Source organism: Theropithecus gelada, chromosome 11, assembly GCF_003255815.1.
Source record: "Theropithecus gelada isolate Dixy chromosome 11, Tgel_1.0, whole genome shotgun sequence".
Classification (NCBI taxonomy): Eukaryota; Metazoa; Chordata; class Mammalia; order Primates; family Cercopithecidae; genus Theropithecus; species Theropithecus gelada.
Window position 1 is genome coordinate 100,872,951 of NC_037679.1, and position 27,538 is coordinate 100,900,488.

Here is a 27,538-nt window from a genome sequence, read left to right on the forward strand (position 1 = left end):
GGCCCCCGCATTTGTGGACCGGAGAACATCACCCGAGAGCGCCGGTGCGACTTCCCTGGCCCCCCACACCTGAGGACCAGAGAACCTTGTCCGAGAGTGTACGCATATTTGCAATAAAAGACTGCCACTTTCTTATGTACTTTGGCCTCATGTTTAATTACTTAGCTCTCCCAAATTAAGTTACATTAAATGAAATCAAAACAGTTAGTGCCAAATTAAATTAAATTAAAACACCCAGTACCTCAGTTGAAAATGCAGAAATCACCGGTCTTCTGTGTCGCTCGTGCTGGGAGTTGGAGACTGTTCTTAATCTCTTAGCCGGACTACTTATGTGGCATTTCTGGATTGGCATAGACTGCCTACTGGTCACAGGTTGTGCTTACTTTCCTTTAGGTAGTTAGATTTTTACCCTTAAGTGTTAAATGTGTGTGTGGCTTGGTGGCTGCTATCATAGTTCAGGGAGTTTACTTTTTTTTTTTTTTTTTTTTGTCCTACATTTAGCCAAGTACTAGTAGCTTGGAAGTTAGTTCCTGAGAGGCCCCAACCTTCGGCACGTACACAGTATTCCAGACTTCCAGGGATGATAGTGCTGTTTCATTTAACCCTGGCTTCAGAGGAATTGCCCCTGGGTCAGAGTAGCTTCTGTTAAGTTGTGTTTAACCAGAAGTTGTGGTTAAGACCCTTGTGCCAGTGAAGTTTCTACACTGTGTTGATGAGTATATGTATAGCTTAGAGAATGTTTTCAAGACTGCCCCATGTTCTGCCCTGATCGTTCCTGGGTGGATACAGCCTAGTGTTTTTATAGTGCCTTTCTGACTCCTCTATGGTCTAAGAGGGCTCTTCTTCGCTGTCTCTGGTTCTCGGCGTTAAACTTCTGTCTGCTCTGCCATTCTGCTTGTATTGGAACGCCTAGCCTTTCTTGTTTTTCATTAAGATTTCCACTGTTTTCTTTCTTTTTTGTTGAGATGGAGTGTCGCTCTTGTCGCCCAGGCTGGAGTGCAATTGCGTGATCTCAGCTCACTGAAACCTTTGCCTCCGGGGTTCAATCGGTCCTCTTGTCTCATCCTCCTGAGGAGCTGGAACTACAGGTGCACGCCGCCACGGTTAGCTAATTTTTTGTGGTTTTAGTAGAGATGGGGTTTCACCATGTTGGCCAGGCTGGTCTCAAGCTCCTGGCCTCAGGTGATCTACCCGTCTTGGCCTCCCAAAGTGCTGGGATTACAGGCATGAACTACCGTACCGGCCCACTGTTTTTGATAATGCCCTTAGGCATGGGCTTCTCCTCTCTGTTCCAAATAAAGTCAATTCTCTCAGGTGGAAATGTAGAGCTCTTTGTCCTTATGGCCTGTCTTTCCCCCTGAGCAAAATCTCCATGCCACTGCACCTGGGGCTGAAGGTGAGAGCCTTTTTTTCCCCAGAGTAACACTCCATTCTTAGAGTGGTCACTGGGGTGGTGGTAGCAGCCCTTGGGAGCAAGTTGGGGCAGTGGCAGTCAGGGCCCAGTATTCTCAGCCTGCTGTACCTGGAATAGAACTTCCACCTTTTGAATGGGGGCTGTGTAGGGGAAGAGAGACCGGTCCTCTGTGTCACCTCTCCAGAACAGAGCTTCTGCACCTCTGGGCTGAAGGAGAGGAGAAGCACCAGCAGCCTGTGCCTCCCAGGGTAAAACTAGCCACAGCCCAGGAGCCTGAGGGAGGGGGAGCCCTCTGCCTGTCTTTTGGCTACATGTACCGCAGGAAGAGCCTTCATAACAGACCTGGTAGGATGTGAGAAATGGTGCAGTTTGTAACTCAAATGCCACAGACTCTAACTTGTTCTGAGATTTAGTAAATTTTCTTGAATGAATGTTTCTCCACTTTCTGTATGCCCTTAGTACAATTTCCGGAGACTTCAAATGTTTGTTTTTTAAAATAATTTTCAGCAGTTTTAAATTTTTAATTAATTAATTTTTGTGAGACAGGGTCCTGCTCTGTTGTCCAAGCTGGAGTGCAGTGGCATGATCTTAGCTCACTGCAGCCTCAAACTGCTAGGCAGTCCTTCCATCTCAGCCTCTCAAGTGGCTGGGACTGCAAGCATGCATCAGTGTGCCTGAATAATTTTTATTTTATTTTTTTGTAGAGATGGAGTCTCACTATGTTGTCAGGCTTGCCTCAAACTCCTGGCCTCATGTGAACCTCCCTTCTCAGCCTCACAAAGCCCTGGGATTACAGGTGTGAGCCACCATGCCCAGCCTACTAGTTTTTAAAATGTAGTTTTGCCAGTTCCACTGAGCTCCTTATTCTGTCATTCTGGAAGTTCTCGTTCGTTTTTAAGCTTTTAAGATCAGGTTTGGGATCTTCTTCATATGTAGAGGCAAGGAAGTTATTATTACCAAATATGATTTCCTCAAGATACTATACTCATGCTAACAAAATAAATTATACTTTGTTGTAGTAAACTAAAATTTATGTCAGAAAACTTGAAACCAGTCTGGGAGGCAGCATTATTTTCCTTATATAGACCAGGATTTTGACTTTAAACTCATTTTCCACACAGCTTTTCAATTTGATGATCCAGACTGACTCTGTAAATAAAGATTCTCTTTGTCACAGATAACATGAAGACAAGCTCTACCAGCATACCCATTGCCCTGGAAACTTTACAAAGTGCTTTACTGCTTTGTACTAGCTTTTTTTTTTCTTCCCAGTCTGCTTCTAATTACAAACAGGAAAATCAGACAGGATGTGGCCTTGTGACTGAACAAGTTCATTCATCTAACATCATTAAATACCTACTTCATAACTGATAACTGGTGGATATTCTTTTTATTACCTATAAATGTGTCCTAGCCTAGAGCCATTCTTACTATGGTTGTGGTATTTTAAAGTGATTAATTTAAATTTGACTTAACTCTTTGAGCATAATTATGCAAAATAGTCATTTCTTTGTAGAGAAAACTTACTGTAGAAAATCGAAATGTTTAATCTTATAAAATGCATCTTTTGGAAGAAACCCAGAGCATCTGTGAAGCAAAGGAGAGGAGAAATAACTGTGCATGTGTGAAAGGAGGCAGTGGGGCTTGGTCACGTAGGGGAAGAACTGAAGTTCAGGAGGCCTTAGGTGTTTCTTTAATCTTCTCTGTACTGCTGGCTATGAATCTAGACTAAAAAAATTATATTATTCTCTGCTTTGTTTTTTTTCCTGACTTTAATTGGAAAATAATCACTTATCTCTCCTGCACATTGAATTGTGGAGGAAAAGAAATAGTGTAAATTGATAAGGAATTTTATAAGATTTGAAGTACTTTAGAATTGTTCAATACAATGGTACCTGTCTATAGTGCTGTCCTCTCTAAAACTGTGACAGATACAAGATGGGGCTGTCCTAAGTCCCATCCGAAGTTATTTATAACAGAAAGCTCTGAAAGGATGTTGCTGAAACACTTTCATTTGTGACTTGGCCTAAAGCGAAGTGTTAGGTAAGGTGTTTTATAGCAGAGCACAAATGTATATGTACACTGTATAAAGGGAACTTTTCTATTTTCTATTCTCTTTTCTAATAGAGAAAAGATAAAACTCATGAGGCAAATATTTTTCTTAACTGTTAGCTCCAATCTCATTCTTCCAAATTTTTCTGGTTATTTTCAGAAGAGAAACTAAATTTAGGTCACATTTGCTTGCTTTCTCTCTTTCTCACAGTTAAATGGCCAAATGAAATGAACATTAATTTGAAAAAGCAGTAGGAATTGTGAATAGTTGACTGGACAGTTTGATCTTAAACTTTAAATCGTTGTCTTTATTATGTGGTTGAAATAGAAAAGGTAAATAGTGGGTCCTAAACCAGAAGGCTTTGATCCTAGGGTGTTCTATTTTTCATTTCTTAGAAGCCAGTCGAATTTAAAACATGAAGAAAAAAATGGGAAATAATCATAAAGCATTGCTTGAGTTTCCAAACATATATAAAAAATAACAAACCCCCTTCATTGGGGTCAGGCACTGTACTTGGTACTTTACTGCATTGTCTCATTCATTTGTACCAACAACCCAATGAGGAAGGAGTCTATCATTTTTCATTTTGTGAAGAGCCAACTGTGGCCTAGACAAGGTAATAGAAACTTATTCCGGGGTTACTACAGCTTCTAAAAATAGGATGGACATTTTAAATGATGAAATTAAAAGGCAAATACTTTCTAAATTGCCCAGTAGTACATACTCTTTGTAAAAAAAAAAATCAATGATACAGGAAATCAAATTTTTAACAAATCATCAGTAACTCTATATGTTTTTATATGTGTATAATTATACACTCACAAACACAGAGTGAGAGAGATAGAGCTCTGAAAGATACTCAGTGAAATTATAGCATTGGCTAACCCTAGAGAAGAAAGGTGAGAAGGTACCAGGAATGGAAGTGATGGTTAAAAAGTCTTTAGCTTTATTTTGAATGTTCTGATTTTTTGCAAGGAGAATATTTTTTATGTAGTAGTTGTATAAACTCAATAATTTAAAAACCCTTGAAGAATGAGGACAGGAAGCCAAATTCCAGATTGAGTTTAATTTTCTTTGACCAGCCTCTTTGTCTCCTTTCTAGAGACTTCTTCATTGCAATACCCAACCAAGAATGTTTAAAACTTTTCGAAGATAATGTGTATGTGAGTTAATTGGTATAGTTAAAATTATGAAATCATTGATAGTGAAGTATAAGACAGTATATAACGGTGGCTAAGTGCATAGACCCTGAAACCAGGATGTTGGATTTGAATCTTGACTTCCTCATTGTATGACCTCTCTATGCCTTAGTTTCCTCATTTATAAATTTGGGGTACTGATAGTATCTGTCTCTAGGTTGTTGTGAGACCTAAATGCGTCATCATCTGTATAGTACTTAGAACAGTAGTTGGCACATAGTAAGTTATGTAAAGTTTACTATTATTGCTATTTTATCCTGACACTTAGAAAAAATGGTGGTAGATTGTTATATATACATCCAGACTTTTTTCTATGTATATGTGTAAACATTTACATATACTTAGACAGATACACACACATACATTCACAGGAGTAAGTTTATTTTTATTAAAATTGGATTATACTGTTTCTGTTTTCTTGTAATCTTTTATAGTCAACACCATATAAATATCTTTCCATGCCATTAAATGAAATGACTGTTTAAAATAAAAATTAGATGCATTTGATCTTAACTAGTGTGATAGCATGGATCCTTTTGACCAAATACATGAACATAAGATAAAATTGAAATTGCTTGGGGCTATGCTGAAAACCTGAAGTGCTTGTTGATGTTGATATAGCTTACTTAAATGATTGAATAGACATTGGCATATTCTACCTAAGGTTATTATTATTTGCCTAAGTTGTTAAGCAATGATGTCCAACATTTTAAATGTTTATCTTCAGAGCCAATATGCAAGATAGAAGGCTGTTTTTAAAGTGTCATGGGAGGAAAGACACTTGAATAACACTCTTTGTAAAGAAGTAAAATATCTGTAAAAAGTGTACTTGTTATTAATAGAATTATTTCTTCCTCCACCTCTTTCTGGCTTTTCAGGAGATGTTTCACAAAGCAGAAGAATTCTTTTCTAAAACAACAAACAATGAAGTGGATGACATGGACACATCAGATACCCAGTGGGGCTGGTTTTACTTGGCAGAATGTGGGAAGTGGCACATGTTTCAGGTATCTTCTTTCCTTGAATTTAGCAGAAGTGTTTTCGATTCAGTTAGCATCACCTTGCTAATGTATGTAAAATGAGTATAAATATAGAACTTGAAGTTAAAACTTAAGGAAATAAAATCATTTAACTAAAAAAAAGTTAGAAATTATTCTAGTCCTTTTCCTTTTCTTTTCCCCAAGTTTTCACACTCATTTATTTAGAAGAAACAATATGTGTTTACTGTGTGTACAGAGGACAAATGTGACTGAGAGTTGCATGGTGTCAGTACATCTGAGCAACTCCAAGTTTGGTTTGATGGACAAAGAAAGGGAAGAACAAATCCATATTAAACACTTCTGTACGCCAGGTATTAAGTTAGGTGTTGCACATTTATTTTCTCCCTTATCCTCACAGTAATTTGGAAGCAGATGTTAACATTCTCTCTTACAGTCAAGGAAAGTAAAACTCAGAAAAGTTGACATAATTTGTCAAGGGTCACACAGCTAGTGAAACTGAGATTTGAATCCGTACTCAAAACCTGTAGTCTTTTTTTTTACTCTACTAAACTATAAAAGAAGATTTAATTTGAGCCACTTAGAAAGTATGATTATTGGAATAATCTGTAAAAATTGTGATTATCTGGAAAAATAACTATATTTCTATATATATCTAGTTATTGAAGGGGACTATAACCAGTTGTTTCTTCACTGGAGATCCTTAAACCATTTTCAATATGCTGACTTAGTTATGATTCTCCCTGTGTGTTGGGAACTAGAACAGGTGATTAGTAAGTTTCCCTTGTCCCTCCATTCCCTGTCTCTCTGACCGCAGTACCACCTCTGTGGCCAAGTCATTAATGTGAACCGCTGGTAAATGAAACTTTCTGGTTTGTCTTAAAGCCGGATACCAACAGTCAGTGTTCAGTTAGCAGTGAAGATATCGAAAAAAGCTTCAAAACAAACCCTTGTGGCTCCATTTCTTTTACTACTTCCAAATTCAGCTACAAGATAGACTTTGCAGGTATGTTTTTTTCCCTAATAGATGTGTGTTTTTAGTATATTGATATGGTAAAATCTACAGCTCTGAAGGTCAGGATTAGTTGATATATTTGCAAACAGTGAAGTATATCTTTTTTGTTATATACAAAAATACCTCTATAAAAATTCAAGTTTTAAAATCTTGAGCAACATTACCTTTTATAAAAGGTGTGTTTATATGGTTGTGTATATTAATGTATGTGAAGATTGTCGTATATATTAAGTGCCTTTCATACTTCTAAGGAACACAAAACACTATATCAGTTGTTTTATTCATCATCCCATTGCTCTTTTGAAATAGGTAAGAACATTTTTACATTTTTTTTGAGACGTCTTGCTTTGTCACCCATGCTGGTGTGCAGTGGCGCAATCTCAGCTCATTGCAACCTCCACCTCCTGGGTTCAAGCAAGTCTGTGCCTCAGCCTCCTGAGTAGCTGGGATTACAGACACCCGACCCCACATCTGGCTAACTTTTTTGTATTTTTAGTAGAGACAGTGTTTCATCATGTTGACCAGGCTGGTCTTGAACTCCTGACCTCCTGATCCACCCACCTCACCTCCCAAAGTGCTGGGATTACAGGCGTGAGCCACCTTGCTTGGCCAGAACTTTTTTACTTTAAGGATCAAACAGATGTCAAGTGAGAAAGTCATAGGTAGTTGGCAGTAGTTTCAAGAACAAGTTTTAGCTGAATGACCTTTCTCTTGATGTCTTTGTCAGAAAACGATTTCTTTAATGGACATTGCCTTCTGTCATTTTCGTATTTATTTGGCTCTTTCACAGATTAGCCAGATAATCTGGAAATCAGTCCCACTTTGGATTTCATCTGTGATATATGGGCTTGTTTTGGGGTGTCCCATGAAAAACCTGATGAACTGAGCTCCTCAAGTTTCAAGCTGTTAGTTTCAGCTATTTATTGCTTAGAGGCAAACACGACCTGAATGGGAGGCTTTCTTAATAAAGGAACATTTTGTTTGCTACACAGCTTAGTCCTTTAGCTGCTGTCTCTCAATTCCTGTGAGTAGTGTCTTTATGACAGTGTTTGTAGTGTATTGTGGCTGGGTAGGGTGGGGAGACATTAGGAAATCCCCTGGGATGAGCCAAGACCCAGAAACAGTGAAGGGGATTTGTCCAGTAAGTGATTGATGGAACCAAATATGTAATAATTATTATCCCACCAAAGTTGTTTGTCTTGTTTTTTTTTTTTTTTTTTAATTATCAAGAGTTAAAAACCGTGAGATCCTTACTTGTGACAAGCCGTAATTTTTTAATGCCATTAGGCAAATAAGCAGGATTTAAGAGGCCCTGACATTTGTCCCTCTGCCGCAGTCTAGGCAGAAGGTGTCTGGTAGGCATTTTTAGTCATGTGTACAGGTATTTTTGAGGGAGAACTGAAACCGAATGACATGCACAGACAACAGACCTCATGTAGAGCATGAAATGTATCAAAGCATTTGGTAGATAATTTAGCAAGCCACGTGTTTCTGAAAGAATATTTGTTAGTATACTACACTTTTTGGAAACTTGCTCTCAGAAAATAGAGTTTATTAAAAATACCATTATTAAGGAACAGGAGTTACATATACTAATAACTTGAGTTCCCCAACCCTCTATGTAATGATCCTGTTTCAAAGGCGTGGGTATTAGCATTTCACATGTACTCTTTGCAGATTTCAGCTCTAACCATTCTGCCCCTAGCCAACTCAGGTTTTCTCCATAAAAATGGTAAAAAGTAAACTCAAAATGAGATGGTCCAAGAAGGTGGCATCACAGGTCTTGCCCCACATGCTGAGATGATCTTGCTTTTTCCCTGAACAGTGGTAAATCCAGTATGTGTAGAGTAACACGGAAAGGACAGAACACACTTTATACTAGCCTTGGTCTGGGTGGGTAAACTTAATCATTTTGAAATGGAATGATGTCATTTAGATGAGGTAAACTGGCTAGAATCTTACATTAAGAATCACTACTTAACTTTGAGGAATGAAGAAATGGACCTGGTAAATATTGCCATGACTGAGGCATGGATGAAAGAAGAAAAGGATACCTTTAAGTAATTAGTCTCTTATCACTAGAATCTTTTTATGTAAGTTTGTACTGGGTCTAGCCAGGTTTTCTATTTTTTAGGTTTAGTTATATAATTAAGGAGAAATCAGGAAATGTAGAAATTTTTGAAATTCTGTGAGTTGTACAAGTTTTATAATCATTTCCAAAATTTTTACAGAGATGGAAGTACATTTTTCTACTTAATAAACCAACCACATTTAATACTGTAATTTCTCTCTTTCTAGTACTCTAAGCTTTCCTAAGTTTAGAACTCTCCTAGTTTAGTGTCTGTTTAACCTAAATGTGATACAGAAGGGGAATAGACCGTGCATACTGAGCAGTGGATGAAATTAGCATCTTTATGTATGAGCTTAGATCAAGCAATGAAGCTGTGCTTCCTTGAATAGCACCTTCACAACATGATCCATAGCGCTATGGTAAAGTACTCATACTATGCTGGCCAGCTCCTCCCAAAGCTCCTTGATTCCTGATCATCACATAGCGTGGCTATTAATCTTCATGACACTTTATACTACAGTGTGTTTTTTATGACTTATCTAATATCTTGTCTTTGTATACAGAAATGAAGCAAATGAATCTCACCACTGGAAAGCAGCGCTTAATAAAAAGAGCCCCCTTTTCTATCAGTGCTTTCAGGTATGGTAAAGAGAATAGGGGTGGAAAGAGTGGGGTTTTTTTTCTTACTATTGGACAGAAAAACAAATAGACTGAAAATATTTTGGTAGGCCATTTAATAATATTGATCTTTTAATCAAATTTTGGGCCGGGCGTGGTAGCTCATGCCTGCAATCCCAGCACTTTGGGAGGCCAAGGTGGGTGGATCATGAGGTCAGGAGATTGAGACCATCCTGGCTAACATGGGGAAATCCCGTGTCTACTAAAAATATGAAAACATTAGCCAGGCATGGTGGCAGGCGCCTGTAGTCCCAGCTACTCGGGAGGCTGAGGCAGGAGAATGGTGTGAACCCGGGAGGCGGAGCTTGCAGTGAACCGAGATTGCACCACTGCACTCCAGCCTGGGCGGCAGAGCGAGACTCCATCTCAAAAAAAAAAAAATTAATTAATTAAAATAAATAAATAAATAAATATCAAATCTCTCATTTGTTGACAAAATAGCAACATTATTATTTACTCTAAGTGCTTCCTTTCATGTTATCCTTTTCCTTTCTTCTTGTATATTTACATTTTTTAATTCTTTAGAACAGTTTACATGGTAGTTACAAAATGCCTTGTGGTCTCTGCTCTGAACTCATAAAATAACTCACTGAGGTAAGTTTAAATTGTTAACTTGGAAATACTCTCTCAGAGACATACAATTATTGGGGCTGTAAGAACCAGGTAATTGTTCACTTTGTTTCCACCTCCGTTGATCTCCATTGGTCAACTCCTAGAAGTAATTTCAAATTTGTAGCGACTAAGGGAGACCTAAGGAAGGTGGTAGAACAGTGGACAACAGTATTGCTTTCTGTTCCCTGGAACTTGGTTACAAATTTTCTTTTTTGCTTGCTCTGGCCATAAGAAGTCTGAAAAAGGATGTATAAATGTCAGAAGACAATAAATATTTATTATTCATGTGAATGGACTTGAAGGAAAAAATCTTAAAGCATGTCTCCTATTTTCTAAAATGACTCTTCAAGCATGTATTGAAATTCTTTTTGTTCAAATAATTTAAAATGAAACTGAAAAAAAAGGTAGCGTGTTAATTAAAAGAAATATTTTAAGTTTCTGTCAGTTTGTTTCTCGACTTTTGTTTTTATTTTAGCATCATGATTTAAAAGTTATTCCAAGTACTTATGTAATGAATGCTTTTGTACTTCTGTGGAATATAGAGAATAGTATTTCCTTACTAGCTATGTCATATCCACATTTTTTAATACAAATAATAAAAGAATTACTTATCTTCAGAAAGTATTTAATCTGGGAGAAAAATGAAAAATGAGACATAATAATGGAAGATGTTATTGTAATTGTACATTGTATCTGCTATGCTTTGGTGGAGGCAAGAAGCACTGTGATGTGATCAAACACTTTGTTGTTCTGTCACAGACTGTACAAAGTGTAGAACAAAGACAGGACAAGGAGAGAATTAAGCAGAATAGAGGACAATAAGCAAGATAATAATAAAAGGAGAGGACTATTTAGGTAAGATACAGTAGAGTGTTGAAGGTCAGTAGGTGCTGATATAGAAATATTTATTTACTGTGGGACTACATTGAGCATTTATTACATGCAAGGTAAGTAATACATGCTTCCTATTGGCAAGGAGTTATTTAAGGCTGTTGACTACATAAAAACTAAAAACATTCTTTTGGTCGTAGCTAAAAGATACTTTAGGCCAAGTATGTTTCAGGCATTTTTTTTCTCACAAAAAATTGGGAAAATATTTTTATTCATTCTTGTAGTTGAAGGGGTATTCTCCATATTATATGAAGTACTTTTAGGACTCTCTAAATAGGAGATCAACATGGGCAAATAATTTGAACAGTTCATACAACCTCACTCATAATAAGAGAAAAACAAATTAATACCAGACTGATTTTTACTATCAAATTGACTAAAATTCAAAAGTTTGATCACACACCTTTTTGGAGTGGTTGCGGGAAAATAGGCAATTTCTGTATTTCTGGTGAGCATGTCAGTAGGTGCGTTCAAAGATAGCATTTGGTTGGTATCTGTTAAAATTATTAAAAAATGCATTCTTTGACTCAGAAATTCTATTTCAAATATATTATTTTACAGATAGACAAGTGGACATGTAACATGGCAGATGAACAAATGTGTTCCTGCAGCATTTTTTTTTTTTTTTGAGATGGAGTCTCACTCTGTTGCCCAGGCTAGAGTACAGTGGTGCCATCTCGGCTCACTGCAACCTCCGCCTCCCGGGTTCAAGTGATTCTCCTGTCTCAGCCTCCCAAGTAGCTGAGATTACAGCCACACACCACCATGCCCAGCTACTTTTTTGTATTTTAGTAGAGACGGGGTTTCACTGTGTTGCCCAGGCTAGTCTCGAACCCATACGCTCAGGCAATTCATCTGCCTCGGCCTCCCAAAGTGTTGGGATTACAGGCGTGAGCCACTGCGCCCGGCCAGCATTCTTAATACAGTAGCAAAAAGTTGGAGACAAGCTAAATATTATTATGGTATGTCCATATGGTGGAATTCTGTGCATCTGTAAAATAGAATGCATTCATTCATTCATCTAGTACTTATTGAGTGTGTACTATGTACCAGGCTCTGTTGTAAGCACTAGGAATAATGATACTCTCTATGTACTGTTACAGAAAGATCTCTAAGAATCTATGAAGTAAAAAACAAAACCACAGGTGCAATAAATGTACGCTTTATGCTACCATCTGTGTGAGCAAAAAGCTTGGCTTACATTAACCTAAAGAAGCTCTGGAAGAATACCCGAGACTAAAATAATAATTACCAGGAGATGGGGCAAACAGTGAGACTTGGACGTAGCAGGGACTGTAGCGGGAGGAAAACTTCTCACAGTGTATTTCTTTATACATACTAATTTTTAAACCACATATTTGATTTTTTTCATTAAAATAAGTTTGAAAAAAGTAAACTAAAGATCAGTTTGAAATTTATTAATTTCTTCAGTAACATCCAATCACTGGAGGCGATTGGTGTGTCATTTTCAGCCTTTTGCTGTTAAATCCCTCAACATCACTGTGTTTTTCTGTATTCACATCCGGTGGCTTGAACATGTTTGATAGTTTTTAAGATTTGCTGACTGACTGTGCTAATAATAATAACCCTTAAAGTTAGTGGGCTGTTGGAGACAATAGTGGGCAATTAACAGAGAAAGGTTTAGATTTGAGTTAGATCTTGGAGAACATTGAATGAATGGTTGAGGAGTTTTGATTTTATTCAATAGGCAATATAAGCACGAGTTTCAGCCTTTAGTTTTCATCAGGAGCTTGATTTTATTTTTAATTTCTTTGCCTAAAATCTTCACATTTTAAAGAAATTTTGGAAATTTCAAAAAAAGACAACTAAGCAACCGGTTTTGAAATTTTTATGATATATAGGGTTGTATATTTTCCATCGAAAGTTCACTATTCAACATCTAAAAAGTAGCACACATAGACATTCAATAATTTTTGAATAAAGAAACCAAAGGCTATATTTAATTGCATGTGTCACAATACCCTGAAAATGAAAATTAAGCTTTGAAGACAAGGCTAAATTCTTGACAGTAATTATAATTAGCTTCTGATATTTTGTTTTGTCTTTTGCTGTTTTAAGTTACATCTGTGAAAACGAGGCCATCCCTATGCCACCACACTGGGAGAATGTGAATACTCAAGTACCATATCAGGTAAGAGCAGAATTGACTGAATATACCATGAAAGAAACTGGAAAGGACCGCAATAAATCTCTGCAAATTTATTTTTCCAGCTTATTCCTCTGCACAATCAAACACATGAATATAATGAAGTTGCTAATCTCTTTGGGAAAACGATGGATCGCAACCGAATTAAAAGAATTCAGAGAATTCAAAACCTAGATTTGTGGGAATTCTTTTGCAGGTGAGATGATTTCTAATCTGAACCTTCTCCTTACCGCTAAGTCTTTTATGGTTAAAACATAAATATTGAATTGTGTTAATTTTCAGTGGTGTAGACATGCTGCTTTTCTCTTGCCATATTTTGACCTGGTCTCAGGGCTCTTCTTCAGCATTCTCAGGGAGTGAAAGAGTTGGTCTGTAAACTTTGCTTGTAACATTGCAATGTGAGAAGCTCCTTCCTTTCAAGGTTTAGAACTATGCATCTTGGCTGAAATCAGCATTACAGAGGAGTGTCAGAGCTGTTTAGCTTTGTTGATAGGACTTCCTTGGCTCAGCTTTTTATTAGAAGTCTCTGCAAACACTGGTTTGTTTTTAACAGTCATACGATCTTGCCAGTAGTCTTTTGCCTGTTTTATTTTAAAGAACACTTTAAAACATACCTTCAAATTTCTTGCTTAGCCTAAAGTTTACTTTGTAGATTTAAAATCTCAATTCCTTACTAGATTTAAGTTGGAAATGACCCATTGGGTGACTCAGTGTTCACTTAACCGAAAATAAAGTCTGTTACAGAAAACTTAAAGCTATTAAAGGTATTATCCAAATTAGCCTCTTCTGCTGTATTTTTTTATGACATGTAAAAAATTAAAATAAGTGGTTCTCTGAAATATTTTCAGTTAACATTTGTGGATGAGATTTGATTTCTAATAATATTAACTATATAAGCTGACTTTTAACTTTTTATTCAGAGAAATTGCAAATAAACACAAAAGTAGAATCGAATATAATGAACTTCATGTATCATCCTGATTCAACATCTATCAAGATTTACCGCACATAAACTGTCTCCTTTTTTGTTATTATTGTTGTTGCTAAAGTATTTGAAAGCAAATCCCAGACCATAACTCATTTCATTTCTATATACCTGAGAATTAGGCTGATTTTGTTTGGTGATGATACATGGAATTCTTTCTTGGTTCTGACTGACTAGTTAATATGGCCTGCGTGCATTTCCGGTTTTATTCTCATAACAGTTTATGGTAAATAAGGGGCTTTCAGCTTGTGTTCTTTATAGTCTCGGGTCTATTGGCCAAACCAGCTTTTATTTCTGACAATAACTGAGGTTAACTGGGTTTATAAAGTTTAATTTAGTTCTTGTTTAGATGATTCTTTTATAGAGGAAGACAGAAGCCTCTGCCTCCTTTGACTTTGTTCTCTCAGTGAATAAAGTAAGTTTTTCTAAAATAGTCTGATGAAAATTTAATTCATTATTCTTCATCAGCCCTCTGAATTGGAGATCAAATTGGTCTCCTTCATAACTTGAGTCCCCAATTAAATCATAGTGGTAAAAATGTACCAGTAATTCCCCAGAACATTTTGTACTAAGAATTTCACTGGAAACAGTTTTACTCTGGTGATGCCCTTCATGGTTTTATGTAATGTCAGCCTGTAGAAATCTGTGATGGTAAGTGAACCTGCCACCTGCCACGACAGTACAAAATGCTGAGTCTCATTATAATGGCAGCCTGTCATTTTGACATCATCCTGAAGAACTAAAATAACTTGGTCTGTCTCACTGTCACGTAACCTATGACTCACCATGTAGGTAGTCAGGCCCACATGAGTCCATCCGGCAATAGTTTTCACATTGCCTAGGCCTCTCTTACTTCCCCCACTTCTTCTAACAACAATGTCTTAGTACGTACTTTATGACAAGCACTGTTCTGGGCACTTGGGATAAAACGGTACAGAGAACCATAGCTTGGAGAGCCAGACCATTGTAACACAGAAATGTGGGGGTCAGCTCAGGGCATCATGGCAGCACAAAGGGAGGGGATCCATCCATCTTTGCCAACAACAGTAGGGGATGTGGAGTGGAGTGGGGAGAATTAGGGAGCCCCAGACACCAGTTGATAGGAGAAGGGCTTCTCGGGCATTGGGGCAGTAAGAGCCCAAGTCTGGATATAAGAGGGAGCACAGAAAATTGAAACAGCTTCAGATTTAACAGAAATTAGGTAGAATGGTATCAAGAGGCAGAGCCTGCAGGAGTTTGTAGTAGCACCGCTGGGGTGGTTGTGTGATCGTCTTTAGTAGCCTTAGTTGAGTTGGATCGAACCAGAGTGGAAGTCAGAGAGTTAGCAGGGGCTAGACCATGTGGGGCCTTATAAGCTAAACTAAGAGGTTTGGATTTTTTCCTGGGACAGTAGAATGCCATTGTAGAACTTTAAGCAAGAGAGTGATGCATCTGATTTGCATTTTAGAAAAATAATTAGGCTGTGCAGTGGAGAAGGGGTTTAAAGCAGTGGTTCTCAACTGGGAGTGATTTTACCTGCTGGGGGACATTTGGTAATGACTGGCGTCATTTTTGATTGTTAATGTGGCAGGGTTGGGGGTGCTACTGGCATCTGCTGGATAGAAGCCAGGATGCTAAACATCCTACAGTGCATGACACAACAAAGACGAAGCCTTCCACAACAAAGAAGTGTCAAACACAAAATCTCCGTAATTCAAAGGGATCACAGTTCGAAGCAGAGAGACCAATTTAGGAAATTGTTTTCAGTAATTAGACTGAGACACGTTGGGTTTCCTGACCCAAAGTGGTATCTGCTGTGTTGGAGCAAAGAAGACAGTTTTGAGGTATTAAGGTTATAGAATGATAGGGCTTGGTGCCTCACTTACTGTTTGCGATGGGGTGAATAAGGGAGATGAGAAGGATAACTCCCAAGATTTTGGCTTGTTTGTGTTACTTGACTAAGGGAGTATCAGTAAGAACAACTTTAGGGATGATGGAAAGGGAGTAGTAGTCGATATACGGCAGTTGACATGTGGGTCAGGAGTTCAGAAGAGTGGTATAGACTAGAGACAGAGGTTTTGGAGTTGTTAGAAAATGTGGGGTAATAGAAGCTATAGGAATGAAGAAGATGACTAGGGAGCATATGTACGTTAAGAAAAGAAGAGGGCCAAGGATGTGGGGTAATAGAAGCTATAGGAATGAAGAAGATGACTAGGGAGCATGTGTACGTTAAGAAGAGGGCCAAGGATGTGGGGTAATAGAAGCTACAGGAATGAAGAAGATGCCTAGGGAGCATATGTACATTAAGAAAAGAAGAGGGCCAAGGATGTGGGGTAATAGAAGCTATAGGAATGAAGAAGATGACTAGGGAGCGTATGTACGTTAAGAAAAGAAGAGGGCCAAGGATGTGGGGTAATAGAAGCTATAGGAATGAAGAAGATGACTAGGGAGCATATGTACGTTAAGAAAAGAAGAGGGCCAAGGATGTGGGGTAATAGAAGCTATAGGAATGAAGAAGATGACTAGGGAGCATATGTACGTTAAGAAAAGAAGAGGGCCAAGGATGTGGGGTAATAGAAGCTACAGGAATGAAGAAGATGACTAGGGAGCATATGTACGTTAAGAAAAGAAGAGGGCCAAGGATGTGGGGTAATAGAAGCTATAGGAATGAAGAAGATGACTAGGGAGCATATGTACATTAAGAAAAGAAGAGGGCCAAGGATGTGGGGTAATAGAAGCTACAGGAATGAAGAAGATGACTAGGGAGCATATGTACATTAAGAAAAGAAGAGGGCCAAGGATGTGGGGTAATAGAAGCTATAGGAATGAAGAAGATGCCTAGGGAGCATATGTACATTAAGAAAAGAAGAGGGCCAAGGATGTGGGGTAATAGAAGCTATAGGAATGAAGAAGATGACTAGGGAGCATATGTACGTTAAGAAAAGAAGAGGGCCAAGGATGTGGGGTAATAGAAGCTACAGGAATGAAGAAGATGACTAGGGAACATATGTATGTTAAGTAAAGAAGAGGGCCAAGGATGTGGGGTAACAGAAGCTACAGGAATGAAGAAGATGACTGGGGAGCATGTGTACGTTAAGAAGAGGGCCAAGGGTCCAAGTCTGAAAGGGATGCACAGAGGAAGAAAGAACCCAGGGAGGGAACTGACAACCACAGAAAGTGGGAGAAAACCAATAGACGATGTAGTCACAGAAGCTGGAGGGAGAGTATGGTTTACACAGGTAGGTGCCATCTGTGCGATTACATACTGAAAAGATGCTAAGTAGGATAAATCTGAAAAGTTCCTTTGCATTTTTCAATAAGAAGGCCATTGGTAACCTAGAGGAAAGCAATGTTGGTAGACATCCTATTGTGTATACAGCAAATGTTGACAGCTTTTTCAAGAAGTTTGGCAGTGAGGAGGGTGAGAGATATGAGAAGACAAATAATGTGGGGTTATTGTTATGTTTTTGAAATTTAATCATGGGAGAGAACTGAACATTGTAATTGGAAAGGACCGATGGAGAAGGAAAATTTTAAAGACTCTTAGAGAAAGAGTGGAAGGGCAGTTGATGGATTCCAGCTCCTGAAGAAGTGTGATGAGATGAAATTCTGAGAACATATGTCAGAAAGGAGATAGAGAAGCGTGGTCCAGTTATGTTTACAGATAAGTCCAGGTAGGGGATGAAAAGAGGAGTTAGGTTAAGGAATTCCTTCCTGATACCTTCCATTTCTTTTGTGAGGGAAGAAGGGAGGTCACCTACAGAGAATAAAGTGTTCGGGAGGTGTTGATAAGAGGAAAAGGAAAGGAGAAAGAGGAGATTTGAAATGGCCACTGTGGATAATGGGGTAGAACGAGCTATCTTGGGAGCCATAGGATTTCTGTCAGCGTTGAGGGCTTAGCTGAAGTATGTGAATTTATGGGGCAACCCATGTTGTGTAATGTACTTCAGAGTACAAATGGAAGGGCAGGTAGTGGAGATGGTTGGGTTGATCCACAGCTGGGAAGCATAAGGCAGCAAGGACATAAGAGCATCTTATTAATAATGTGAATTTAGATCAGAGATTCTCAAACCTAGTTGCAGGTCAGAATCGCCACTGGAATTTGCTAGCAAGTAGAGACTTCTGTCACCCGTCACAGATCTACTGCATCAGAACCTCTGGGTTCTGACATTTTTACCTTAAAACAATTCTATAAGTGGTTCTGATGTTCGGCAGGGTGAAGTGTGTTCTAAATCTAGGTAGACTTACTTTAATCCAGAGCATGGACATATTCTTGCTGCAGTGCAGAGCATGTGGCATACACACTTTAGCCAGTTTGGCACTCTAGTCCCTAAGAGGTGGATCATTTTGAGACACTTTGAGAAGTGGGTGTGACAGTACTTTCAGTCAGTTCAGGAATGATTGTGGATCTGGGCAAAGGTGGGCAGGGTTGTGAAGAACTTAGTGTAGTTCTGTGACTTTCCTTGCAGATGTAACTAAAGTCATGAGGCCCTAGAATTTGACTTTAGCCCTTCTGGAACACCAAGGTTATAGTCTGAATGTCCACATTTCATGGCTGCCTTAGTAGTGCAAGTAGTGGGCACTAGAACAGACTGTGCCGTGGGGATACAAAGCTTTAACCACCACGCCCCTGCTCTGTGCCTTCAACGGGTGTATACGCACCATCTAATCTAGGAAGTAAGCATTGTTTTCCATGCCTGCCTATACCCCTACTCCATGCCCTTTAACCCACAGTTTATTTATAATATCTAAGAGAAACTCCAGCGAATTTTCAAACCGAGATTCACTCGAATTTGTACCTGAAAAGTAGTGATAAATGAATTTTTTTTTTTTTTTTTTTTTTTTTGAGACAGAGTCTCTCTCTGTCCCCCAGGCTGGAGTCCAGTGGCACGATCTTGGCTCACTGCAAGCTCCGCCTCCCAGGTTCACGCCATTCTCCTGCATCAGCCTCCGGAGTGGCTGGGACTACAGGTGCCCTCCGTCACACCCGCCTAATTTTTTTGTATTTTTGGTAGAGACGGGGTTTCACCGTGTTAGCTAGGATGGTCTCTATCTCCTTACTTCGTGATCCACCTGCCTTGGCTTCCGAAAGTGCTGGGATTACAGGATGAGCCGCCGTGCCTGCCCTTTTTTTTGAGATGGAGTCTTGCTCTGTTCCCCTGGCTGCAGTGCAGTGGCGCAATCTTGGCTCATTACAACCTGCGCCTCCTGGATTCAAGTGATTCTCCTGCCTCAGCCTCCGAGTAGCTGGGATTACAGGTGTGTACCACCACACCCAGCTAATTTTTGTATTTTTTAGTAGAGACAGAATTTCCTTAGAGTGGATTCTAGTCATTACAGATCATGAAGCACAACACTGACAAGTTTGACATTACAGACCATGAAGCCTGGCATTGTGTATGATACTAATGTTTCTTTGAGAACCCCAGCATGGATTCACTAAGGCCGGACTAATAGGATTACCACAGTGGTAGATGGATAGGCCCCTTAGATAGTCTAGCTTGGCTTCTCACTTTTTAGTTGTTGAGAAAGTTTCTTTTCATGAAGACAAGATGGAGAAATATGTGCTGGTTGGTATTTCAAAGAGGAAAACTAGTAGCCAAAAAGTCTCATGCAGAAGAGTAACTCGAATGGCATGCATGCTTTCTTCTTGGGTCCTTCAAAATTTTTATCAGAAACTTGGATGAAAATGCAGAGGGCTTGCTTATCACACTTGTGAAAGATTCAGAACTAGAAGGGGTAGCTTATTTGTTGAGTGAGTGAATCAGCAGTCAGAAAGACCTTGGAAGGTTGAAACAGTGGGTAAAAACAAGTATTATCTTTTTTTTTAATTAAAATTTTTTCCCTTTGTTTTTATAAAGGGAACAAATGCACATTGTTTAAAAAAAAGGGAGAACATAAAGTTCTAAAAAAGGAAGTTGGTATAATTCTTAGTGAAAGCATGCTGACTTTTTGTAAAGTAAACATTTGCTAAATGCACAGCCTTCTAAGGTCATGCTTAATGGTCTGAAAAGACTATCACAAATAGATCAAAGCATGTACATTTAAATTTTGATACATACTGCCAAATGACTCTTGAGAAAGACCATATGCATTTTCATTTCTGTCTCCATTTAAATGCAAGTATCCATTCCCGAACATACTCATCAAGCTCCATATCATTTATAGAACTCAGTCTGTGATACGGATATTTTACTGTTATTTAATTTTTACTTTTTAAATTACTATATCAAGTAAAACTTAACTGAAATAAATCTATTACATTCAGTTTATAAATCAGTTGTACAAATTTAGCAAGCTAAGAGAGGTCTGGTTTGAAAAAGTCTGGGAGTTTGAACTGACTACACAGTCAATCATGGTGACTATGGTGCAGTTCACTGCCCTGGTACCAAAATGCGTTCAGTGGTGTCGGTGCAGTCAGTGCTGTCTGATGATATCTGGACTGTTTCTATTTCATACCAACATTTATAAACTAGAAAGTATGCAGCAGATTCTTGTTAACTGAAGACTGTTGGGATAAAGAAAGACCTAGAAGCTATGCTGTGTCAGGAGTAGTTGAAGGAATGGTATATATTTAACCAAGAAAAGAAAGCCTAAGTAGGTGTTCATAGTTATTTTTGGATATTTGCAATGTTGTTTTGTGTAAGAGTGATTTGAATTGTTAGTGTTCATAAGAGAATAATAAAGACCAATCAGTAGAAGTAATGGAAGGCAGATGTTGGTTTGGCGTTGGGATGGATGTACTTTCCAACTATTACAGCTGATCACAAATAGACAGTGCTGTTTTGCAAAGTGAGCAGTTGATGGATTGAAGCAGGCATGAAATAGCTATCAGAAGTCGGGGGAGGGGATTCTTTTTCATTTTTAAAATATGATTTTTAGTTTCAAGAATGAAAATGCAGCAAATAGTTTACAGACTCCCATGTATCTACCTATCAGATTTAACATTTTGATACTGGTCACATTTCCTTCCTCTTCACACAGATACAGGTGAAGTGTTTACTCCATCCCTGTCCTACTCTCCTTCTTTCCTCCTGAGATTGGTATGGTGCCTTATTGTTTGTATTTTGTATTTTTTACTACCTGTGTATGTATACCTACATAATACACGGTATTATTTTGACTTCTCTATCTCTTTTTGCAAGATTCTTTTTACATTAAATATTATTTTTCAAGATTTACTATGTTAATGCACATAAATCTACTTCATTACTTTTAACTTTTATATATAAATACATGACTATATATTCATTTCTCTGTGAAATAATTTTAGGCTGTTTTCAGTTTTTGTTTTCTGTTATAATCAGTCCTACATTAAATATGCTTTTATGTATTAGGATAGATTTATCCTTGGGAAGAGGATTAAACTGGATGGCTTAATGTCCCTCCCAACCCTATGGTGCAAAATTTAGTCAACTGAACCAACATTTTCTAGTTTCTGAGGATAAAAAGCATATGACATGGTCCCTGCTCAAGGAATTCACTGTCTAAAGCCTCTGCGAACGTTGTAGTACTTGTTTGTTGTCTCAGTTTTAGGCATCTATAAAGCTTTAGCTGGTTTAGACAATCAATTACCTTTACGAAGCTGGGGCATATCATGGGATAACTATAGTTTTTGGCATAATTTTCAACCATAAGTTTCAGTGTTAACTAATAATTTTTGATGAGACGATTTATGTGTCCAAGAACGTTTGAAATTATTTCTTTTCTAGACTTGCTTTGTCCACTTATTATTTAAAGTATTTTCTGTTTTACCCTTTCTGTTGAACCTTGCTCATTAAGATGAACAAATGCTACTTATGGTATATTTCTGTGTGCTTTTGTGTCTGTGTATATTGTGTTTTTAGGAAAAAGGCTCAGCTCAAGAAAAAAAGAGGTGTGCCTCAGATTAATGAACAAATGCTATTTCATGGTACCAGCAGTGAATTTGTAGAAGCAATCTGCATTCATAACTTTGATTGGAGAATAAATGGTATACATGGTGCTGTCTTTGGAAAAGGTAATTATCAGAACTCCAGGTCCAGTTTGAGTCCTAGGAGTTTCCTCTTTTTAGAGGAATATAAATACAAATATAAATTGCTTTGTGGCAAATATATAGAGAATGAGAAAACAAACGGATTATAATTGCATTGTGTACCAGAATAGGTACTAGTGTTTTTGTTTTGTTTGGTTTTTAAGAAAATGATAGGTAAGAATATTAGTGAGCAATAAGGAATAGTGGAGGAAAACGTCACATTATTTATAATGTTGTGAAAATCCAGGTTTTTCAATTTATGTCTGGTACTCAAGCAAATTAAAGAGAGAGGTGAGGGAAAAGGAACGGGATGTACATTTCATTTTCTGGTCCTTACTTTGTACCTTACCTCCAGCAAGAGAACTGACTACTATTTAGGATCAGGATATGCTACATTTTGAAAATGTAAATTAATTTTAAAAATAACTACTAAAAAGGCCATTCCACTTATTTAACTGCAAGGAGGTCAAGGTGTTACATAAATCCCATCAGTGTTAGGTAAATATGAGACTTTGCAATTCATTTCCCCATTTTTTAGAGTGAGAATGCCCTTAATGATGTCTGTCTCTTGTGATGCCGACCGGTTCAGAAGAGTTGGCTGCTTTGTTGAGTTTTCGTGTGCCGGCAGTGAGCCAGTGAAATCATTTTTGTTTTGGAATGCTCAGATATGAATGGCAGTATACTCTCTCAGAAATCTTTTCATGGATATGGGATTCTATTGTTTCCAGAAATGTTATTGAATTGTTATCCCGCATCATAGAAATATGGTTTCTTGGGGTTTAAAAGAATCCCTGTAGGCCATCGGTTTCCACTGTGCTCTCCAGAGCTTTGCTGGATGCTGACAAGGGAGCAGGGTGAGGAAGTGGTGGAAGGAAACAAACAGGAGGGAGGGCCAAGCAGTAAAACTCAGGGCCGGGCATGGTGGCTCATGCCTGTAATCCCAGCACTTGGGGAGGCCGAGGCAGGTGGATCACCTGAGGTCGAGAGTTCAAGATTAGCCTGGCCAACATGGTGAAACCCTGTCTCTACTAAAAAAACATAAAAATTAGTTGGGCGTGGTGGCACGCGCCTGTAATCCCAGCTACTCAGGAGGCTGAGGGAGGAGAATCGCTTGAACCTGGGAGGCGGAGGTTGCAGTGAGCCGAGATCACACCACTGCTCTCCAGCTTGGGAGACAGAGCAAGACTCCATCTCAAAAAAACAGAACAAAACAAAACTCAGGTCCAGCCACACTTTTAATCATTGAACCAATTTTATCAGTTTTATTAATTGGTTTCTTTGTAAGATTTATTTTAAAAAGAGAATTCTGGTAGCTATATTTTGGTGGGGGCAGGGGATGGTGGTGGTGGTGAGGGCTGGTATATACCAGCAAATCTATTCCTATGGTAGTCTGTACCACAGCTGTCCATAACAGATGGATTTCTCTTCTTCTCTTAGAGATCTGTGAATGAGGAAATTCCACATCTACTTTTATTATACAATTCTATGCATCTATTCTCCTGACAAAATGTTTTTGCTTGTTTTTAATATATTCTTCGGAGTAATCTTGGCTTTTCTTGGTCCTCTTTGTTTAAGGAACCTATTTTGCTAGAGATGCTGCTTATTCCAGTCGTTTCTGCAAAGATGACATAAAGCATGGAAACACATTCCAAATTCATGGTGTCAGCTTGCAACAGCGGCATCTGTTTAGAACATATAAATCTATGTTTCTTGCTCGAGTGCTAATTGGAGATTACATAAACGGAGACTCCAAATACATGCGACCTCCTTCCAAAGACGGGAGCTATGTGAATTTATATGACAGCTGTGTGGATGATACCTGGAACCCAAAGATCTTTGTGGTTTTTGATGCCAACCAAATCTATCCTGAGTACTTGATAGACTTTCATTGATTTCACTTCCAAATCTCAGTGGTCAAGGAAGCTTTATTCTTTTTTGCGGGAAGATTTGCTCTTCAGTCATCTAGCCACTAAATGTTAACTATCTGATACTTTTGAAACAGATATGAAAAACAAGTGGCCTCCATATAAAAAGACATACTGACTTTAAGGTTGGTTTTTGTTGTTTTGTTTTTGCCTGTTTCTTGTAGTCTTGTTTGTTAAAAATTGATATCATTGATGTTTTAATACGTAGGGGTGAAAGATACCATTCAAAATGGAATCAGCTGAGTCTCAACTAATGTGGTCATTGAGATCTTTAAGGTTTACATGTGTGTTATCAGGATAAATGATTTTAGTTCAAATGGACTTATTCGTATAAATGTTGAAAAAAATATATAGACATAAATGTGTCCCTTTAGAGGAATTGATCCTTTGTAAATTGAATTCAGGTAGTAGTATCATCCACCAATCCATTTGTTACTTTGTTGGTCTTCTGAAGGGGGAATTTGAAACTCTGAAACAATCTGAGCACCTTGAGAGAAATCAGAAGCAAGGCAATTATTTGCAGTGCTGTCATTACAAGTCAGAAGCAGAAAATCAAGGTAGAGTGTCCTGCTTTCCAGTTGCCTTAGGATAGCAGACTGCAGCCTCAGACTTGCTCCAGTCATTCTCCTCTATCTCCTACATCTGAATTGATCATTGCTGCAAAATATCATTAGCCTACACTTCACCCATCAGGGTTCTTGGATTCTTAGACCACGACTTGCTGTGCAAGGTGTTTATTGCATCTTCAAAGTGAAACTTTAAATTATTATTGAAACATTTATTTTCCTTTTGTTTTCAAAAGAATCCCTACAGTGATAACTTCTAAGATTTTTTTTTTTTTGCCTTCCCCTCTGCAGCACACACAGCTATTCAACAATGATTTCTAAAATTAATATTTCAAATTTATATCTCTCCATTTTGAAACACTATAGAAAGCATGGGATGCTTGAGGCAAATCTGGTTTCTCCTTTGAAGTAGCTATTGACAGCCTACTCTTTTGAAAAGTTAGATATAATTCTTAATCATGTTTAGTGGAAATTTGTTTACCTGTTCCATCTGTTTTGCTGTTCCATTGTAAGGAAGATGAGAAGTGTTGGGACAGCTTCCTTCCCCTAAAGATATTCTAGCAGAGGCGACACAGCAGTTTGGCAGGCATGTTGTATAGGAGTTAAGTACCAGATGGGGAATTGCCCATGTGATGGTTAAGAGTCTCTCACATTGATTTTCTTTCTTTTCTCCTCTTCTCTCCTCTCCCTCTCCTCTCCCTCTCCTCTCCCTCTCCTCTCCCTCTCCTCTTCCTCTCCTCTCCCTCTCCTCTTCCTCTCCTCTTCCTCTTCTTTTCCTCTTCTCTTCTCCTTTTCTCCTTTTCTCTTCTTTTCCCCTTCTCTTCCCCTTCTCTTCCTCTCTCGTCTCCTCTGTTTCCCTCCCTCCTTCCCTTCCTTCCCTCCCTCCCTCCTTCCTTTTTCTTTTTTTCTTTTTTTCTTTTTTTGGTAGAGTCTTGCTCTGTTGCCCAGGCTGCAGTGCAGTGGTGCAATCTCAGCTCACTGCAACCCCCACCTCCCGAGTTCAAGCAATTCTCCTGCCTCAGCTTCCCCAGTTACTGGTACTACAGGTGCATACCACCATGCCCAGCTAATTTTTGTATTTTTAGTAGAGACGGGGTTTTGTCATATTGGCCAGGCTGATCTCGAACTCCTGACCTCAGGTGATCTGCCTGCCTCAGCCTCCCAAAGTGCTGAGATTACAGGCATGAGCCACTGTGCCCGGCCTGATTCTCTATGATTCTACCTTTAAAAGACAGCACGTGTACCAAGCCTTTTTCAGAAAGCTTTTCTCTTAACTCTTTCTAATACTGAATTTTCTCTCTATTATCCTTACCCACTTCTGGCTGACAATTAGTGAACACAATTTAACTTCTTAAAAAAATACCAGTGTCTATGCTTATATTGCTCACTTAAATCATTTGAATTACAAAGGCATCTACAAATAATAAAAGTAAAGAGTGTAGACAGATTAGGGATCGTAATTCTTCAAGTGCCATCCATCCCAGATTTCCATTATAGCCCAGCATGTGTGTAATTGTGCAGTGGGAGGTAAGTAGTACCCAGGACATTGCATGTACAATACTTTGAAACAAAGTGGCAACAGAGATTTCCTGACTCAGGTATGTAACCCAACTGCTGGTTTAGATGAAGTGCTGAGAATATTTAGAAAAAGCACTTTAAAAAGCATCCAGAGATTATCATGAAAATAATTGGAGGCAAAGTCACTAGGCTGGCTTGTGAGAGGCAGCACACCATGGCTGTAAACCCGTTCACAAAAAACTATGTTAGAGACATTAGGAATTCAGGTTTTGAAAATCTTTTTTTCTATTTATTTGTTATTTACATACCAAAAAACCACATTAAAATAGTCCTCCCTTCAACATGGCTATCTTTTTTCAAGTTTTATATGCATACCTCTCTCAGCACTTAAATGGAATAACTGTTGCAGCATTTGGGGGTTGTTTTTCTTTTAGACGTTTGCAGATCTTATCTCCGGGTGACTGGGGGCCCAGAGTTAAGTATTTGTTAGGCAATCTCTGCGAACTTTGACCTTACCTAGTTGGCTTATATGAAATATGTAGAATGCGCTGCAGTAGCCATTGTAAGAAAGTACTGTACTGGTTTTTTGGGGCTTGTTGTTGTTGTTTGGTCTGAGAATGTACTGCCAACCCATCTTTTATAAGAGAGAACTGATTTTGATACATATTTTAAAATATGATAGTATAGAGTTAATGGATGTTAAAATTTTATTCTTTGTTTTGGTAAGTAGATTAAATTGAGAATCATATGATCAGTACATTTGAGAATTATATGACCAGTATATAATAATACTGGACATAACCATTTGCCATCTTTTCCTGTTATCATCACATAGAGTGGGTGGGAAGAATGAATAGAAATCACTCTAAGATAATGATAAATGGTTTTTAAAACTCTATATTGAATACATTCCAGCTGAAAAGGACTCTTCTTTTTCACTTCGGTGATATCAGCCTCAGGGTAAAAAAAAATGTGTTTATAAAAAACAGTTTCATAAATCTTTTAGTTATAAACAGGAAAGTTTTATATTAGTGTGTCATTTCATTTCTAGACTGTTGATGGTGATGATGATAAAGAATTTGGAGCCAATTTTGGTATATGAATGTATTGCTTTAAATGTGATGATTAAAGCTCTCCATTAGCAGTTCTTGGTTGTCTGTGTATATCATGTATTTGTTTCTGTGATTTATGTATCTCATCTCCACCTTGTATTATTTAAACCTAAGTTTTCACCTCAATCTTAGTGGATCCAAGGAGTTTGTTGCCTGTAACTCATGTGTACCCCACTTGCAGATGGGGAAAGTCTCTTGTTCTTAGTTTGAATCATCATGAGCAATAGCTAATCAAATGGGAATCATTAGAAATAGCTGATCTATGGGAAAAATTGTTTACTGTGTGCTATTATTAAAAACAAAAAAATTCCCCAAACAGGCCAAGAGTTGGCATCTGCAGC

The 27,538-nt window shown here is 38.2% G+C and overlaps 1 protein-coding gene across 3 annotated transcripts in view; it reads left to right on the forward strand.

Moving 5' to 3' along the window:
• Positions 1–27,232, forward strand: part of PARP11 (poly(ADP-ribose) polymerase family member 11) — a 66,074-nt gene extending 38,842 nt beyond the window's left edge. For 2 of the 3 annotated variants that reach the window (XM_025402190.1, XM_025402191.1), the window contains 6 exons: positions 5,545–5,673; positions 9,314–9,389; positions 13,011–13,083; positions 13,164–13,294; positions 21,910–22,061; positions 23,652–27,232. In XM_025402190.1, coding sequence (XP_025257975.1) covers positions 5,649–5,673; positions 9,314–9,389; positions 13,011–13,083; positions 13,164–13,294; positions 21,910–22,061; positions 23,652–23,968 — 774 coding nt within the window. In that variant the 5' untranslated portion in view covers positions 5,545–5,648 and the 3' untranslated portion in view covers positions 23,969–27,232. Of the gene's footprint in view, positions 1–5,544; positions 5,674–6,549; positions 6,671–9,313; positions 9,390–13,010; positions 13,084–13,163; positions 13,295–21,909; positions 22,062–23,651 lie in introns of all 3 variants that reach the window. The other variant, XM_025402189.1, reaches the window with a different exon arrangement.
• The last annotated feature ends 306 nt before the right edge of the window (positions 27,233–27,538 follow it).